Below are 19334 nucleotides of genomic sequence, written 5' to 3' on the forward strand. Positions count from 1 at the left end.
CTCTGTTCACTCTGGGCCCTACTGAGCACCATTGATCTTTGGGCTCTGTTCACTCTGGGCCCTACTGAGCACCATTGATCTTTGGGCTCTGTTCACTCTGGGCCCTACTGAGCACCATTGACCCTTAGGCCCTGTTCACTCTGGGCCCTACTGAGCACCATTGATCTTTGGGCTCTGTTCACTCTGGGCCCTACTGAGCACCATTGGCCCTTGGGCTCTGTTCACTCTGGGCCCTACTGAGCACCATTGACCCTTAGGCCCTGTTCACTCTGGGCCCTACTGAGCACCATTGATCTTTGGGCTCCGTTCACTCTGGGCCCTACTGAGCACCATTGATCTTTGGGCTCTGTTCACTCTGGGCCCTACTGAGCACCATCGATCTTTGGGCTCTGTTCACTCTGGGCCCTACTGAGCACCATTGATCTTTGGGCTCTGTTCACTCTGGGCCCTACTGAGCACCATTGACCCTTAGGCCCTGTTCACTCTGGGCCCTACTGATGGGCTGATAGGAGGTGCGGTTCCCTCTGCAGCCACGCAGCGGTGCTGCTGCCATCGTTAGGGCCCAGGGTGAACGCCTCAGTGGCTGCTTCCTGTTGGGCGGGGCCGTTGGGGCAGCGCGTTAACCCTGGGCCCTACTGATGGGTCAGAGTTAATAGCGGGGCTGGGCCTTAATTGCGGCTGCTGTTAACCCTGGGCCCTACTGATGGCAGCTGTTAAACCCCAGCCCTTCATCCGTCTGTTCACTCTGGGCCCTAATGACGATCTGTCTGTTCACTCTGGGCCCTAATGATGACCAGAGTGGGCCTTAATTGCGATTGCTGTTAACCCTGGGCCCTACTGATGGCAGCTGTTAACCCCAGCCCTGATCCGTTTGTTCACTCTGGTCCCTAATGACGATCTCTCTGTTCACTCTGGTCCCTAACGATGGTCTCTCTCTCTCTCTCTCTCCGCAGGGGCGACCACCGCCAGGACCGCCGCGAGAGGCCCTACTGAGCTGCCCCCCCCATCCCCCCTTTTTTATTTACTCCCCATCCCCCCCCCCTTCCTCCTCTGCCCCCGCGGGGTCCCCCCCCGCTTTTTAACCCCCTCCCCCCCCTTCTGCCCCCCATTAAAGTCTCGGGGACACAAAGCCTTTGCCTTTGGATTGAGGGGAGGGCCGCCCTCATTAGGCTCCAGAGTGAACGCGGGCCTAATGAGGCACTTCCGGCCTCATTAATGACGTGGCTCGGGGTGGGGGGGGGTGGCCCCTTCCGGGGTCTCTGAATTGGGGGTGGGTCATGACCTTATATGGGCAACAGGGCGTGGTCAGAGCCCCCCTAGGAGTCAATTGGGGGGAGGGGGTCTTGGTTACTGCCTTATATGGGGTTGGGGTGTGGCCACGTGTCTGAAGTAGAGGGGGCGTGACCACAGCAGTCGGGGGCGTGGGCCACTACCTTATATGGGGTTGAGGGCGTGGCCAGCACCCTATAAGGCTTACTAGAGTTAACGGAGGCGTGGTTATGTCCTTATATGGGGTGGAGGGGGCGTGGCCAGAGCCCTATAGAGCTTAATGGCGTTTAACGGGGGAGTGTGGTTATGTGGGGGTGAGGGGGCGTGGCCAGAGCCCCCGCGGGATTCGTGTCGCTAAGGGGGCGTGGCCAATTCTAATAGGGGCCTGGGGGCGTGGCCGGGGCTCCATAGGCGCGAACTGCGGGGAGGTGTGGGCGTGGCCAGCACCTTATATGGCATTAAATGGGCGTGAACGGCTCTGCGTATGGCGCCGAAGGGGCGCGGTCAACTCACGGTGGGCGTGCCCATTACCATATACGGCGCGGGAGGGGGCGTGGCCTGGATCTCAACAGGGGTTCCCGCCGCGGCCAGGTGTGGGCGTGCCCGTTGCCATATATGGTATCAAAAGGGGCGTGGCCTGAGCCCGGCAGGTGCCGGCTGCGGCCGCAGCGGTCATTTCGCTATGGGGCAGCGCTGGGGGCGGCTCGGCCTGAGGCGGCGGCGGCTGCTGCTGCTGCTGCTGCTCCCGGGGCTGCTCGGGGGTGAGGGGGGACGGGGGGAAAGGGGGTGTGGGGAGGGAGAGGGTGTGGGGAGGGAGAGGGGTTATGGGAGGAGAGGGGGTTATGGGGAGAGAGGTTATGGGGGAGGGGGAAGTTTATGGGGGGAGAGGGGTTATGGGGGAGAGGGGAGGGGAGAGGTTATCGGGAGAGGGGTTATGGGGGAGAGGTTATGGGGGAGAGGGGGTTTGGGGAGAGAGGGGTTGTGGGGGAGAGGGGTTATGGGGGAGAGGGGGTTTGGTGAGAGAGAGGGGTTATGGGGGGAGGTTATAGGGGGAGAGGTTATGGGGGAAGAGGTTATGGGGGGGTCTGGGGGTGAGGGGGGGTTATGGGGGAGAGGGGAGGGGGGAGAGGTTATGGGGAGTATGGGGGGGGTCTGGGGGGGAGAAAGGGTAGGGGAGGTTATGTGGGGAGAGGGACTGAGGGGAGCGGTTATGGGGGAGAGAGGTTATGGGGGGAGAGGGGTTATGGAGGGAAGAAGGAAGGAGGGGGGCGGGGGGGCTATGGGGGAGAGAGAATATGGGGGGAAGAAGTTGTGGGGGAGAAGGGATGGGGGGAGAGGGGTTATGGGGGGAGTGGAGGGGTTCTGAGGGGACCCAGAGCTGAGGGAAAAGGGGGGGGACGTGAAGGAATGGGGGGGTCTTGATGGGACCCAGAGCTGAGGGAAAGGAGGGGGTAATGAGGGGTTGGGGGGACATGAGGGGATCAGGGGGTCCTGAGGGGTTGGGGGAGGCACGAGGGGACCCAGAGCTGAGGGAAAAGGGGGGACATGAGGGAAATGAGGGTCCTGAGGGGTTGGGGGGCACGATGGGACTCAGGGCTGAGGGGATTGGGGGGGAAATGAGGGAATTAGGGGGGTCCTGAGGGGTTGGGGGGCACGAGGGGACCCAGAGCTGAGGGAAAGGGGGGACATGAGGGAATTAGGGGGGTCCGGAGGGGTTGGGGGGGGCACGAGGGGACCCAGAGCTGAGGGAAAAGGGGGGGACATTGAGGGCTGGAGGGGGACATTGGGGGGATGTTGAGGGGGATAGAGGGGTTATGGGGGGCTGTGAGGGGATATTGGGGGGACATTGAGGGGAATAGAGGGGTTATGGGGGGCTGTGGGGGGACATTGGGGGATATTGGGAGGCTGTGAGGGGACATTGGGGGATATTGGGGGGAATAGAGGCGTTATGGGGGGCTGTGAGGGGACATTGGGGGGACATGGGGGGATATTGGGTGGCTGTGAGGGGACATGGAGGGATATTGGGGGGCTGTGAGGGCACATGGAGGGATATTGGGGAGCTGTGAGGGGATTTTGGGGGGCTGTGAGGGGACTCGGGGGGCTGTGAGGGGCCATGGAGGGATATTGGGGGGCTGTGAGGGGACTCGGGGGGCTGTGAGGGGACATGGGAGGATATTGGGGGGCTATGAGGGGATATTGGGGGGCTGTGAGGGGACATGGGGGGATACTGGGGGGCTGTGAGGGGATTTTGGGGGGATATTGGGGGGGCTGTGAGGGGACCTGGGGGGCTGTGAGGGTATTTTGGGGGGGCTGTGAGGGGACCTGGGGGGCTGTGAGGGTATTTTGGGGGGGCTGTGAGGGGACCTGGGGGGCTATGAGGGTATTTTGGGGGGGCTGTGAGGGGACTCAGGGGGCTATGAGGGGACCTGGGGGGCTGTGAGGGTCCATGGGGGGAGATTGGGGGGCTGTGAGGGTCCATGGGGGGATACTGGGGGGCTGTGAGGGGCCATGGAGGGATATTGGGGGGCTGTGAGGGGACTCGGGGGGCTGTGAGGGGACATGGGGGGCTGTGAGGGTCCATGGGAGGATATTGGGGGGCTGTGATTGGCCAGAGGGGACATTGTGGGGGACGCAGGTGTTTCCGGGGTGCCCCTGCGGCCATTGGGGTGCGCGGTCACCCCGTGTCCCCACGGGGCACATTCCTCAGGGCAGGTTTTTCCGGTGGCTCCGGATGCTGAGTCCCTTCCCGGATGCGAAGGAACAGGGAGGGGGGGGGGACACACATTCCCGGATTATTGGGTACCCCCCAATATCTGGGGGGGACCCCAACATTGTCCCCTTTCCCCACAGGTTATGGGGGGACGGTGGAAGCAGAAGAATCAGGTGAGGGGGTCCCCATGGCTTTGGGGGGGGGGGGGGCGTAGGTGCTGTGGAGGGAATGAGGGGGGGGGTCTGTGGTTTTGGGGGGGTCTTAGTGTTTGGGGGGGGTCCGGGGTGCTGTGGGAATAGGGGGGTGCCATGGTTTTGGGGGGCCCCATGGTTTCGGGGGGTCCTGAGTGCCATGAAAGGTGGGAATGAGGGGGGGTCCCATGGTTTGGGGGGGTCCGGGGAGCCATGAAAGGTGGGAATGAGGCGGGGTCCCATGGTTTTGGGGGGGTCCCGGGGTTTGGGGGGGTCCTGGGTGCTGTGAAAGGTGGGAATAAGGGGGGGTCCCATGGTTCTGGGGGGGTCCCATGGTTTGGGGGGGTCCTGGGAGCCACAAAAGGTGGGAATGAGGGGGGGTCCCATGGTTTGGGGGGGTCCTGGGTGCCATGAAAGGTGGGAATGAGGGGGGGTGCCATGGTTTTGGGGGGGTCCCATGGTTTGGGGGGGTCCTGGGAGCCACATAAGGTGGGAATGAGGGGGGGTCCCATGGTTTTGGGGGGGGTCCCATGGTTTGGGGGGGTCCTGGGAGCCACAAAAGGTGGGAATGAGGGGGGGTCCCATGGTTTTGGGGGGGGTCCCATGGTTTGGGGGGGTCCTGGGAGCCACGAAAGGTGGGAATGAGGGGGGGTCCCATGGTTTGGGGGGGTCCTGGGTGCTGTGAAAGGTGGGAATGAGGGGGGGTGCCATGGTTTTGGGGGGGTCCCATGGTTTGGGGGGGTCCTGGGAGCCATGAAAGGTGGGAATGAGGGGGGGACCCATGGTTTTGGGGTGGTCCCATGATTTTTGGGGTGGTCCCATGATTTGGGGGGGGGGGTCCCATGGTTTGGGGGGGTCCTGGGTGTTGTGAAAGGTGGGAATGAGGGGGGGTCCCATGGTTTTGGGGGGGTCCCATGGTTTGGGGGGGTCCTGGGTGCTGTGAAAGGTGGGAATAAGGGGGGGTCCCATGGTTTTGGGGGGGTCCCATGGTTTGGGGGGGTCCTGGGTGCCATGAAAGGTGGGAATGAGGGGGGGTGCCATGGTTTTGGGGGCGTCCCATGGTTTTGGGGGGGGTCCCATGGTTTGGGGGGGTCCTGGGTACCGTGAAAGGTGGGAATGAGGGGGGGTCCCATGGTTTTGGGGGGGTCCCATGGTTTGCGGTGGTTCCCCGGTTTTTGGGGGGGTCCCATGGTTTGGGGTGGTCCCATGTGTTTTTAGGGGGTCCCATGACTTTGGGGGGGTCCCATGACTTTGGGGGGATCCCATGATTTTTGGGGGGGTTCCCATGGTTTGGGGGGGGGTCCCATGGTTTTGGGGGGTCCCAGGACTTTGGGGGGGTCCCATGACTTTGGGGGGATCCCATGATTTTTGGGGGGGTTCCCATGGTTTGGGGGGGGGTCCCATGATTTTTGGGGGGGTCCCATGATTTTGGGGTGGTCCCATGATTTTTTGGGGGGGTCCCATGATTTTTGAGGGGGTTCCCATGGTTTGGGGGGGGGTCCCATGATTTTTGGGGGGGTCCCATGATTTTGGGGTGGTCCCATGATTTTTTGGGGGGGTCCCATGATTTTTGGGGGGGTCCCATGGTTTTGGGGGGGTCCCATGATTTTGGGGTGGTCCCATGATTTTCTGGGGGGGTCCCATGACTTTGGGGGGGTCCCATGATTTTCGGGGTGTCCCATGATTTTGGGGTGGTCCCATGGTTTTTGGGGGGGTCCCATGGTTTGGGGGGGTCCCATGGTTTTGGGGGGGTCCCATGGTTTGGGGGGGTCCCATGACTTTGGGGGGGTCCCATGGTTTTTGGGGGTTCCCATGATTTTTGGGGTGGCCCATGGTTTGGGGGGGTCCTGGGTGCCATGAAAGGTGGGAATGAGGGGTTTTGGGGGGTCCCATGATTTTGGGGGGTGGTCCCATGACTTTGGGGGTGGTCCCATGCTTTTGGGGGGGGTCCCACAGTTTGGGGGTGCCATGAAAGGTGGGAACGAGTGTGGATTCCACGGTTTGAAGTGCTTTTGGGGTATCTTAAGTGCCACAAAAGGTGGGAATGGGGGCGTCCCATGGGGTTGGTTTTTTTTGGGGGGTCCCCCTATGATTTGGGGGTGTCGTGTCCCCCCCCCAGTGCCGTGTGGGACCCCCGTGGGGCGCCGCGTGGTTGGGGGTTCGGGGGCGCAGGCCGGGCAGTGGCCGTGGCAGGCCAGCATCGCCTTCCGCGGCCACCACGTTTGTGGGGGGGCCCTCATCGCCCCCGCTTGGATCCTCACCGCCGCCCACTGCTTCCCGCCGTGAGTACCCCAAAACCTGAGAGGCCCCCCCTCAGCGCCCCCCAAAAAACAACCACTCTGGGCCAAAAAAACACCCCAAAAACGACCCCCCAGGAACACTAAAATGGACCCAAAATGGACCCTGAGACCCCAAAACTGAGGCCCCCCCAAAAAAACAACCACTGTGGGCTAAAAGCACCCCAAAAATGAACCCCAAATATACCCTGACACCCCAAAACTGAGCACCCCCCCAAAAAACAATGACTCTGGACCAAAAACACCCCAAAAGTGACCCCCCAGGAACACTAAAATGGACCCCGAGAGACCAAAACTGAGCCCCCCCAAAGAAACAACCACTGTGGGCTAAAAGCACCCCAAAAATGAACCCCAAATATACCCTGACACCCCAAAACTGAGCACCCCCCCAAAAAACAATGACTCTGGACCAAAAACACCCCAAAAGTGACCCCCCAGGAACACTAAAATGGACCCCGAGAGACCAAAACTGAGGCCCCCCCAAAAAAACAACCACTGTGGGCTAAAAGCACCCCAAAAATGAACCCCAGGACCCCAAAAATGAACCCAAAATATACCCTGAGACCCCAAAACTGAGTCCCCGCACCCCAAAAGAACCACTGTGGGCTAAAAACACCCCAAAAGTGACCCCCCAGGAACACTAAAATTGAACCCAAAATGGACCCCGAGACCCCAAAACTGAGTCCCCGCACCCCAAAAGAACCACTCTGGGCTAAAAACACCCCAAAAATGACCCCCAGGACCCCAAAAATGAACCCAAAATACCCTTCCCAGCACCCCAATATCCCTCCTGGGACCCCAATTACCCCTCCCAGCACCCCCAAACCCCCCCTGAGACCCCCCAATAACCCTCCTGGGACCCCAATTACCCCTCCCAGCACCCCCAAACCCCCCTGAGACCCCTCCTGGGACCCCAATTATCCCTCCCAGCACCCCCAAACCCCCCTGAGACCCCTCCTGGGACCCCAATTACCCCTCCCAGCACCCCCAAACCCCCCTGAGACCCCTCCTGGGACCCCAATTACCCCTCCCAGCACCCCCAAACCCCCCTGAGACCCCTCCTGGGACCCCAATTACCCCTCCCAGCACCCCCAAACCCCCCCTGAGACCCCTCCTGGCACCCCAATTACCCCTCCCAGCACCCCCAAACCCCCCTGAGACCCCCCAATAACCCTCCTGGGACCCCAATTATCCCTCCCAGTACCCCCAAACCCCCCAATAACCCTCCTGGGACCCCAATTACCCCTCCCAGCACCCCCAAACCCCCCTGAGACCCCTCCTGGGACCCCAATTACCCCTCCCAACACCCCCAAACCCCCCCCCCGAGACCCCCAATAACCCTCCTGGGACCCCAATTACCCCTCCCAGCACCCCCAAACCTCCCTGAGGCCCCTCCTGGGACCCCAATTACCCCTCCCAGCACCCCCGAACCCCCCTGACACCCCCCAATAACCCTCCTGGGACCCCAATTACCCCTCCCAGCACCCCCAAACTGCCCTGAGACCCTTCCTGGGACCCCAATTATCCCTCCCAGCACCCCCGAACCCCCCTGACACCCCCCAATAACCCTCCTGGGACCCCAATTACCCCTCCCAGCACCCCCAAACCCCCCTCGAGACCCCCCTGAGACCCTTCCTGGGACCCCAATTACCCCTCCCAGCACCCCCAAACCCCCCTGAGACCCTTCCTGGGACCCCAATTACCCCTCCCAGCACCCCCAAACCCCCCTGAGACCCCTCCTGGGACCCCAATTATCCCTCCCAGCACCCCCAAACCCCCCTGAGACTCCTCCTGGGACCCCAATTACCCCTCCCAGCACCCCCAAACCCCACTGAGACCCCTCCTGGGACCCCAATTACCCCTCCCAGCACCCCCAAACCCCCCCTGAGACCCCTCCTGGGACCCCAATTACCCCTCCCAGCACCCCCAAATCCCCCTGAGACCCCCCAATAACCCTCCTGGGACCCCAATTACCCCTCCCAGCACCCCCAAACCCCCCTGAGACCCCTCCTGGGACCCCAATTATCCCTCCCAGCACCCCCAAACCCCCTGAGACCCCTCCTGGGACCCCAATTACCCCTCCCAGCACCCCCAAACCCCCTGAGACCCCTCCTGGGACCCCAATTACCCCTCCCAGCACCCCCAAACCCCCCTGAGACCCCTCCTGGGACCCCAATTATCCCTCCCAGCACCCCCGAACCCCCCTGAGACCCCTCCTGGGACCCCAAGTACCCCTCCCAGCACCCCCCAACCCCCCTGAGACCCCTCCTGGGACCCCAATTACCCCTCCCAGCACCCCCAAACCCCCCCTGAGACCCCTCCTGGCACCCCAATTACCCCTCCCAGCACCCCCAAACCCCCCCGAGACCCCCCAATAACCCTCCTGGGACCCCAATTATCCCTCCCAGTACCCCCAAACCCCCCAATAACCCTCCTGGGACCCCAATTACCCCTCCCAGCACCCCCAAACCCCCCTGAGACCCCTCCTGGGACCCCAATTACCCCTCCCAACACCCCCAAACCCCCCCCCCCGAGACCCCCAATAACCCTCCTGGGACCCCAATTACCCCTCCCAGCACCCCCAAACCTCCCTGAGGCCCCTCCTGGGACCCCAATTACCCCTCCCAGCACCCCCGAACCCCCCTGACACCCCCCAATAACCCTCCTGGGACCCCAATTACCCCTCCCAGCACCCCCAAACTGCCCTGAGACCCTTCCTGGGACCCCAATTATCCCTCCCAGCACCCCCGAACCCCCCTGACACCCCCCAATAACCCTCCTGGGACCCCAATTACCCCTCCCAGCACCCCCAAACCCCCCTCGAGACCCCCCTGAGACCCTTCCTGGGACCCCAATTACCCCTCCCAGCACCCCCAAACCCCCCTGAGACCCCTCCTGGGACCCCAATTACCCCTCCCAGCACCCCCAAACCCCCCTGAGACCCCTCCTGGGACCCCAATTATCCCTCCCAGCACCCCCAAACCCCCCTGAGACTCCTCCTGGGACCCCAATTACCCCTCCCAGCACCCCCAAACCCCACTGAGACCCCTCCTGGGACCCCAATTACCCCTCCCAGCACCCCCAAACCCCCCCTGAGGCCCCTCCTGGGACCCCAATTACCCCTCCCAGCACCCCCAAACCCCCCTGAGACCCCCCAATAACCCTCCTGGGACCCCAATTACCCCTCCCAGCACCCCCAAACCCCCCTGAGACCCCTCCTGGGACCCCAATTATCCCTCCCAGCACCCCCAAACCCCCTGAGACCCCTCCTGGGACCCCAATTACCCCTCCCAGCACCCCCAAACCCCCCTGAGACCCCTCCTGGGACCCCAATTACCCCTCCCAGCACCCCCAAACCCCCCTGAGACCCCTCCTGGGACCCCAATTATCCCTCCCAGCACCCCCAAACCCCCCTGAGACCCCTCCTGGGACCCCAATTACCCCTCCCAGCACCCCCAAACCCCCCTGAGACCCCTCCTGGGACCCCAATTACCCCTCCCAGCACCCCCAAACCCCCCTGAGGCCCCTCCTGGGACCCCAATTACCCCTCCCAGCACCCCCAAACCCCCATGAGGCCCCTCCTGGGACCCCAATTATCCCTCCCAGCACCCCCAAACCTCCCTGAGACCCCTCCTGGGACCCCAATTACCCCTCCCAGCACCCCCAAACCCACCTGAGACCCTTCCTGGGACCCCAATTATCCCTCCCAGCACCCCCAAACCCCCCTGAGACCCCTCCTGGGACCCCAATTACCCCTCCCAGCACCCCCAAACCCCCCTGAGACCCCAGAATAACCCTCCTGGGACCCCAATTACCCCTCCCAGCACCCCCAAACCCCCCTGAGACCCTTCCTGGGACCCCAATTATCCCTCCCAGCACCCCCAAACCCCCCTGAGACCCCCCAGTAACCCTCCTGGGACCCCAATTTACCCCTCCCAGCACCCCCAAACCCCCCTGAGACCCCTCCTGGGACCCCAATTACCCCTCCCAGCACCCCCAAACCCACCTGAGACCCTTCCTGGGACCCCAATTATCCCTCCCAGCACCCCCAAACCCCCCTGAGACCCCTCCTGGGACCCCAATTACCCCTCCCAGCACCCCCAAACCCCCCTGAGACCCCAGAATAACCCTCCTGGGACCCCAATTACCCCTCCCAGCACCCCCAAACCCCCCTGAGACCCCTCCTGGGACCCCAATTATCCCTCCCAGCACCCCCAAACCCCCCTGAGACCCTTCCTGGGACACCAATTACCCCTCCCAGCACCCCCAAACCCTCCTGAGACCCTTCCTGGGACCCCAATTACCCCTCCCAGCACCCCCAAACCCCCCTGAGACCCCTCCTGGGACCCCAATTACCCCTCCCAGCGCCCCCAAACCCTCCCCGAGACCCCTCCTGGGACCCCAATTACCCCTCCCAGCACCCCCAAACCCCCCTGAGACCCCTCCTGGGACCCCAAGTACCCCTCCCAGCACCCCCGAACCCCCCTGAGACCCCTCCTGGGACCCCAATTACCCCTCCTATCACCCCCAAACCCCCCTGAGACCCCTCCTGGGACCCCAATTACCCCTCCCAGCACCCCCAAACCCCCCTGAGACCCCCCAGTAACCCTCCTGGGACCCCAATTTACCCCTCCCAGCACCCCCAAACCCCCCTGAGACCCCTCCTGGGACCCCAATTACCCCTCCCAGCACCCCCAAACCCACCTGAGACCCTTCCTGGGACCCCAATTATCCCTCCCAGCACCCCCAAACCCCCCTGAGACCCCCGAATAACCCTCCTGGGACCCCAATTATCCCTCCCAGCACCCCCAAACCCCCCTGAGACCCTTCCTGGGACACCAATTACCCCTCCCAGCACCCCCAAACCCTCCTGAGACCCTTCCTGGGACCCCAATTACCCCTCCCAGCACCCCCAAACCCTCTGAGACCCCTCCTGGGACCCCAATTACCCCTCCCAGCGCCCCCAAACCCTCCCCGAGACCCCTCCTGGGACCCCAATTACCCCTCCCAGCACCCCCAAACCCCCCTGAGACCCCTCCTGGGACCCCAATTACCCCTCCCAGCACCCCCGAACCCCCCTGAGACCCTTCCTGGGACCCCAATTATCCCTCCCAGCACCCCCGAACCCCCCTGAGACCCTTCCTGGGACCCCAATTACCCCTCCCAGCACCCCCGAACCCCCCTGAGACCCTTCCTGGGACCCCAATTATCCCTCCCAGCACCCCCAAACCCCCCTGAGACCCCTCTTGAGACCCCAATTACCCCTCCCAGCACCCCCAAACCCCCCTGAGACCCTTCCTGGGACCCAATTACCCCTCCCAGCACCCCCAAACCCCCCCTGAGACCCCTCCTGGGACCCCAATTACCCCTCCCAGCACCCCCAAACCCCCCCTGAGACCCCTCCTGGGACGCCAATTACCCCTCCCAGCACCCCCAAACCCCCCTGAGACCCTTCCTGGGACCCCAATTACCCCTCCCAGCACCCCCAAACCCCCCTGAGACCCCTCCTGGGACCCCAATTACCCCTCCCAGCACCCCCAAACCGCCCTGAGACCCTTCCTGGGACCCCAATTACCCCTCCCAGCACCCCCAACCCCCCCTGAGACCCTTCCTGGGACCCCAATTACCCCTCCCAGCACCCCCAAACCCCCCCCGAGACCCCCCAATAACCCTCCTGGGACCCCAATTACCCCTCCCAGCACCCCCAAACCCCCCTGAGACCCTTCCTGGGACCCCAATTACCCCTCCCAGCACCCCCAAACCCCCCTGAGACCCCTCCTGGGACCCCAATTATCCCTCCCAGCACCCCCAAACCCCCCTGAGACCCTTCCTGGGACCCCAATTACCCCTCCCAGCACCCCCAAACCCCCTCTGAGACCCTTCCTGGGACCCCAATTACCCCTCCCAGCACCCCCAAACCCCCCAATAACCCTCCTGGGACCCCAGTTACCCCTCCCAGCACCCCCAAACCCCCCTGAGACCCCTCTTGGGACCCCAATTACCCCTCCCAGCACCCCCAAACCCCCCTGGGACCCCAATTACCCCTCCCAGCACCCCCAAACCCCCCTGAGACCCTTCCTGGGACCCCAATTACCCCTCCCAGCACCCCCAAACCCCCCTGAGACCCCTCCTGGGACCCCAATTACCCCTCCCAGCACCCCCAAACCCCCCTGAGACCCCTCCTGGGACCCCAATTACCCCTCCCAGCACCCCCAAACCCCCCTGAGACCCCTCCTGGGACCCCAATTACCCCTCCCAGCACCCCCAAACCCCCCTGAGACCCCTCCTGGGACCGCAATTATCCCTCCCAGCACCCCCAAACCCCCCTGAGACCCTTCCTGGGACCCCAATTACCCCTCCCAGCACCCCCAAACCCCCCTGAGACCCCTCCTGGCACCCCAATTACCCCTCCCAGCACCCCCAAACCCCCCAATAACCCTCCTGGGACCCCAATTACCCCTCCTATCACCCCCAAATCCCCCTGAGACCCCTCCTGGGACCCCAATTACCCCTCCCAGCACCCCCAAACCCCCCTGAGACCCCTCCTGGGACCCCAATTACCCCTCCCAGCACCCCCAAACCCCCTCTGAGACCCCTCCTGGGACCCCAATTACCCCTCCCAGCACCCCCAAACCCCCCCGAGACCCCCAATAACCCTCCTGGGACCCCAATTATCCCTCCCAGCACCCCCAAACCGCCCTGAGACCCTTCCTGGGACCCCAATTGCCCCTCCCAGCACCCCCAAACCCCCCTGAGACCTCTCCTGGGACCCCAATTACCCCTCCCAGCACCCCCAAACCCCCTCTGAGACCTCTCCTGGGACCCCAATTACCCCTCCCAGCACCCCCAAACCCCCCTGAGACCCCTCCTGGGACCCCAATTACCCCTCCCAGCACCCCCAAACCCCCCTGAGACCCCTCCTGGGACCCCAATTACCCCTCCCAGCACCCCCAAACCCTCCCCGAGACCCCTCCTGGGACCCCAATTACCCCTCCCAGCACCCCCAAACCCCCCTGAGACCCTTCCTGGGACCCCAATTACCCCTCCCAGCACCCCCAAACCCCCCTGAGACCCCTCCTGGGACCCCAATTACCCCTCCCAGCACCCCCAAACCCCCCTGAGACCTCTCCTGGGACCCCAATTATCCCTCCCAGCACCCCCAAACCCCCCCTGAGACCCCTCCTGGGACCCCAATTACCCTTCCCAGCACCCCCAAACCCCCCTGAGACCCCTCCTGGGACCCCAATTACCCTTCCCAGCACCCCCAAACCCCCCTGAAACCCCTCCTGGGACCCCAATTACCCCTCCCAGCACCCCCAAACCCCCTCTGAGACCCTTCCTGGGACCCCAATTACCCCTCCCAGCACCCCCAAACCCCCTCTGAGACCCCCCAATAACCCCCCTGAGACCTCAATACTGGGGTTCCCCCCCTCTTTTCGTTCCCCCCCGCAGGGAGAACCCGGTGTCGGAGTACCGGGTGACACTTGGGGCCCTACAGCTTTTGTCCCCCCCTCCGGACGCCCAAGTGCTTGGCGTGGCCTCTGTCACGAGACACCCGGCCTATCGCGACGACGGCGAGCACGGGGACGTGGGGGGGGACCTGGCGCTGGCTCGGCTCGACCCCCCCGCCACCCCCAACCGCCTGGTGCGCCCCGTCTGCCTCCCCGGGCCCGGCACGCGCTTCCCGCCCGGCACCAACTGCACCTTCACCGGATGGGGCCACATCCGCACCGCCGGTGCGTCCTGGGGGCACTGGGAGCACTGGGACGGGCACTGGGAGCACTGGGAGCATCGAAAAGGTCACTGGGAGCACTGGGATGGGCACTGGGCGCATCTGCAGGGTCACTGGGAGCACTGGGAGTAACCATTGGGGAACTGGGAGCACTGGGATTGGCACTGGGAGCATCGAAAAGGTCACTGGGAGCACTGTGAGTAACCGCCAGGGAACTGGGAGCAGTGGGAGGGGCACTGGGAGCACTGGAAGGGGCACTGGGAGTACTGGGAGTAACCGTCAGGGAACTGGGAGCACTGGGATGGGCACTGGGAGCACTAGGAGGGGCACTGGGAGCACTGGGATGGGTGCTGGGAGCACTGGGAGTAACTGTCAGGGAACTGGGAGCACTGGGATGGGCACTGGGAGCACTGGGACGGGCACTGGGAGCACTGGGATGAGCACTGGGAACTGGGAACGGGGTTACTGGGAGCCCTGGGAGGGGCCCTGGGGTCCTTACTGGTTTGTACTGGTGCCGCAGTGCCGCTGCCGCCGCCGAAGCAGCTGCAGGAGGTGGTGCTGCCGCTGCTCAGCGCCCGTCGGTGCCGCTGCATCCACCGCGCCGGAGGCACCGGAACGCCCGCGGCCGACACCCTCTGCGCCGGCCCCGAACGCGGCCAACGCGACGCCTGCCAGGTACCGCCCCCCGACACCCCAAAAACTGCCCCCAGGCACCCCAAAACCGCCCCCGAACACCCCAAAAACTGCCCCCAGGCACCCCCAAACCGCCCCCAGACACCCCAAAAACCGCCCCCGAACACCCCGAAACTGTACCAAAATACCCCCAAACTGCGCCAAAATACCCCAAAATACTCCGAAACTGCACCAAAATACCCCAAAACGGCACCAAAATACCCCAAAACTGTGCCAAAATACCCCCAAACTGCACCCAAACAGCCCCAAACTGCACCAAAATACCCCAAACTGCGCCAAAATACTCCAAAACTGCACCAAAATACCCCAAAACACCCCCAAACTGCACCCAAACACCCCCAAAACCGCCCCCAAACACCCCTAAACTGCACCCAAACACCCCCAAAATACCCCGAAACTGCCCCAAAATACTGCAAAACAGCCCCAAACTGCACCAAAATACCCCAAAACTGCACCAAAATACCCCCAAACTGCACCCAAACACCCCCAAACTGCACCAAAATACCCCAAAACAGCCCAAAACAGCTCCAAAATACCCCCAAACAGCCCCAAACACCACAAACTGTGCCAAAACACCCCCAAACTGCACCCAAACACCCCCAAAATACCCCCAAACTGCACCAAAATACCGCAAAACTGCACCAAAATACCCCCAAAATACCCCCAAACAGCCCCAAATCCCCCCACTGTGCGTTTCTTTCCCCTCTTTTCCCTCAGGGCTCCCCCAAATCCCCCCATTGTGCGTTTCTTTCCCCTCTTTTCCCCTCAGGGGTCCCCCAAATCCCCCCATTGTGCGTTTCTTTCCCCTCTTTTCCCCTCAGGGGTCCCCCAAATCCCCCCACTGTGCGTTTCTTTCCCCTCTTTTCCCTCAGGGCTCCCCCAAATCCCCCCATTGTGCGTTTCTTTCCCCTCTTTTCCCCTCAGGGGTCCCCCAAATCCCCCCATTGTGCGTTTCTTTCCCCTCTTTTCCCCTCAGGGGTCCCCCAAATCCCCCCATTGTGCGTTTCTTTCCCCTCTTTTCCCCTCAGGGGTCCCCCAAATCCCCCCATTGTGCGTTTCTTTCCCCTCTTTTCCCTCAGGGGTCCCCCAAATCCCCCCATTGTGCGTTTCTTTCCCCTCTTTTCCCCTCAGGGGTCCCCCAAATCCCCCCATTGTGCGTTTCTTTCCCCTCTTTTCCCTCAGGGGTCCCCCAAATCCCCCCATTGTGCGTTTCTTTCCCCTCTTTTCCCCTCAGGGGTCCCCCAAATCCCCCCATTGTGCGTTTCTTTCCCCTCTTTTCCCCTCAGGGCTCCCCCAAATCCCCCCATTGTGCGTTTCTTCCCCCCTTTTCCCTCAGGGCTCCCCCAAATCCCCCCATTGTGCGTTTCTGACCCCTCTTTTTCCCTCAGGGCTCCCCCAAATCCCCCCATTGTGCGTTTCTTCCCCCCTTTTTCCCCTCAGGGCTCCCCCAAATCCCCCCATTGTGCATTTCTTTCCCCTCAGGGGTCCCCCAAATCCCCCCATTGTGTGTTCCTGACCCCCTTTTTTCCCTCAGGGCTCCCCCAAATCCCCCCATTGTGCGTTTCTTTCCCCTCTTTTCCCCTCAGGGCTCCCCCAAATCCCCCCATTGTGCGTTTCTTTCCCCTCTTTTCCCCTCAGGGCTCCCCCAAATCCCCCCATTGTGCGTTTCTGACCCCCCCTTTTCCCTCAGGGCTCCCCCAAATCCCCCCATTGTGCGTTTCTTTCCCCTCTTTTCCCCTCAGGGGTCCCCCAAATCCCCCCATTGTGTGTTCCTGACCCCCTTTTTTCCCTCAGGGCTCCCCCAAATCCCCCCATTGTGCGTTTCTTTCCCCTTTTTCCCCTCAGGGGTCCCCCAAATCCCCCCATTGTGCGTTTCTTTCCCCTCTTTTCCCCTCAGGGGTCCCCCAAATCCCCCCATTGTGCGTTTCTTTCCCCTCTTTTCCCCTCAGGGGTCCCCCAAATCCCCCCATTGTGCGTTTCTTTCCCCTCTTTTCCCCTCAGGGGTCCCCCAAATCCCCCCATTGTGCGTTTCTTTCCCCTCTTTTCCCTCAGGGCTCCCCCAAATCCCCCCATTGTGCGTTTCTTTCCCCTTTTTCCCCTCAGGGGTCCCCCAAATCCCCCCATTGTGCGTTTCTTTCCCCTCTTTTCCCCTCAGGGGTCCCCCAAATCCCCCCATTGTGCGTTTCTTCCCCCCCTTTTCCCTCAGGGCTCCCCCAAATCCCCCCATTGTGCGTTTCTTTCCCCTCTTTTCCCCTCAGGGGTCCCCCAAATCCCCCCATTGTGCGTTTCTTCCCCCTCTTTTCCCCTCAGGGCTCCCCCAAATCCCCCCATTGTGCGTTTCTTTCCCCTCTTTTTCCCTCAGGGGTCCCCCAAATCCCCCCATTGTGCGTTTCTGACCCCTCTTTTCCCTCAGGGGTCCCCCAAATCCCCCCATTGTGCGTTTCTTCCCCCTCTTTTCCCCTCAGGGGTCCCCCAAATCCCCCCATTGTGCGTTTCTTCCCCCTCTTTTCCCCTCAGGGCTCCCCCAAATCCCCCCATTGTGCGTTTCTGACCCCCCTTTTTCCCCCCCAGGGCGATTCTGGGGGTCCCCTTTCGTGCCGTTTGGGGGGTTCGTGGCTCCTGGCGGGGGTTTCGAGTTGGGGCGCCGCCTGCGGGGACCGTCCCGGCGTTTACACGCGGGCGGCCGCTCACGCCGCCTGGATCGCCGCCGCCGTCCCCGAAGCGCCGCTTCGACCCCCCCTGAACCCCTCTGATGACGACGACGACGACGACGATTTGGGGGTTCCGTGTCCCGACGACCTCGAGGAGAACCCCCCGGATTGGCCGCGCCCCATCGCGCCCGCGGAAGGGGGAAACGGGGGGCGCGCAGAGCCCCCCACCGCCCTCCTGCTGCTGCTGCTGCTGCTCGGCGCCGCCGCCGCCGCCGGCTACTGAAAGCGGAGCGTGGCTACCGAAAACGGGGCTCCGGGCTACCAAAATGGGGCTCGTGGCGACCGAAACAGGGCTCGTGGCTACCGAAAATGGACTTGTGGCGACCAAAAATGGACTTGTGGTGACCGGAAAGGGAGAGTGGCGACCAAAAGTGAGTTTGTGGCAACCGAAAAGGGATTGTGGCTACTAAAAATGGACTCGTGGCTACTGAAAATGGCTCGTGGCAACCAAAAATATGCTCGTGGCAACCAAAAATGGATCATGGCTACTAGAAAAGACACTTGTGGCTACTGAAAAGGGATTGTGGCTACTGAAAATGGCTCCTGGCAACCAAAACTATGCTCGTGGCAACCAAAAGTGAGTTTGTGGCTACTGAAAATGGCTCGTGGCAACCAAAAATCCACTGTGGCTACTGAAAAATACACTTGTGGCTACTGAAAATGGATTGTGGCTACTGAAAACACACTCGTGGCAACCAAAAAATATGCTCACGGCAACCAAAAGTGAGTTTGTGGCTACTGAAAATGGATCGTGGCAAGCAAAAAGGGTTCGTGGCTACTGAAAATACACTTGTGGCAACCAAAAATATGCTCATGGCAACCAAAAGTGAGTTTGTGGCTACTGAAAATGGCTCATGGCAACTGAAAATGGATCGTGGCTACTGAAAAGACACTTGTGGCTACTGAAAATGCCTCGTGGCAACCAAAAATACGCTGGTGACGACCAAAAGTGAGTTTAAGGCAACCCAAAAAGGACTGTGGCTACTGAAAACACACTCGTGGCAACCAGAAATATGCTGGTGGCAACCAAAAGTGACTTTGTGGCTACTGAAAATGGCTCGTGGCAACCAAAAATCCACTGTGGCTACTGAAAAATACAGTCGTGGCTACTGAAAAGGGATTGTGGCTACTGAAAATATGCTCATGGCAACCAGAAGTGTGTTTGTGGCTACTGAAAAGACACTTGTGGCTACTGAAAAGGGATCGTGGCTACTGAAAATACACTCGTGGCAACCAAAAATATGCTCATGGCAACCAAAAGTGAGTTTGTGGCTACTGAAGAGGGATCGTGGCTACTGAAAAGACACTCGTGGCTACTGAAAATGGCTCCTGGCAACCAAAAATGGATCGTGGCTACTGAAAAAACACTTGTGGCTACTGAAAAGGGATCGTGGCTACCGAAAATACACTCGTGGCAACCAAAAATATGCTCGTGGCAACCAAAAGTGAGTTTGTGGCAACCAAAACTGGACCGTGGCAACAAAAAAGGGGTCGTGGCTACTGAAAAATAGACTTGTGGCTACTGAAAAGGGCTCGTGGCAACCAAAAGTGAGTTGGTGGCAACCAAAAAGACACTTGTGGCTACTGAAAATGCCTCGTGGCAACCAAAAATACGCTGGTGATGACCAAAAGTGAGTGTAAGGCAACCCAAAAAGGACTGTGGCTGCTGAAAACACACTCGTGGCAACCAGAAATAAGCTGGTGGCAACCAAAAGTGAGTTTGTGGCTACT

The 19334-nt window shown here is 61.7% G+C and overlaps 1 protein-coding gene across 1 annotated transcript; it reads left to right on the forward strand.

Annotated features, from left to right (window-relative positions):
- The first annotated feature begins 1939 nt into the window (after nucleotides 1-1939).
- LOC128850084 (serine protease 33-like) lies at nucleotides 1940-17859 on the forward strand. Its single transcript, XM_054053048.1, has 6 exons — nucleotides 1940-2030; nucleotides 4120-4152; nucleotides 6290-6452; nucleotides 13920-14203; nucleotides 14720-14874; nucleotides 17464-17859. Exons 1-6 carry the CDS (start codon nucleotides 1952-1954, stop codon nucleotides 17824-17826), a joined length of 1077 nt encoding a protein of 358 aa, XP_053909023.1. The 5' UTR covers nucleotides 1940-1951; the 3' UTR covers nucleotides 17827-17859.
- Nucleotides 17860-19334: the final 1475 nt, after the last annotated feature.

This window comes from Cuculus canorus, chromosome 38, assembly GCF_017976375.1.
Source record: "Cuculus canorus isolate bCucCan1 chromosome 38, bCucCan1.pri, whole genome shotgun sequence".
NCBI lineage: Eukaryota > Metazoa > Chordata > Aves > Cuculiformes > Cuculidae > Cuculus > Cuculus canorus.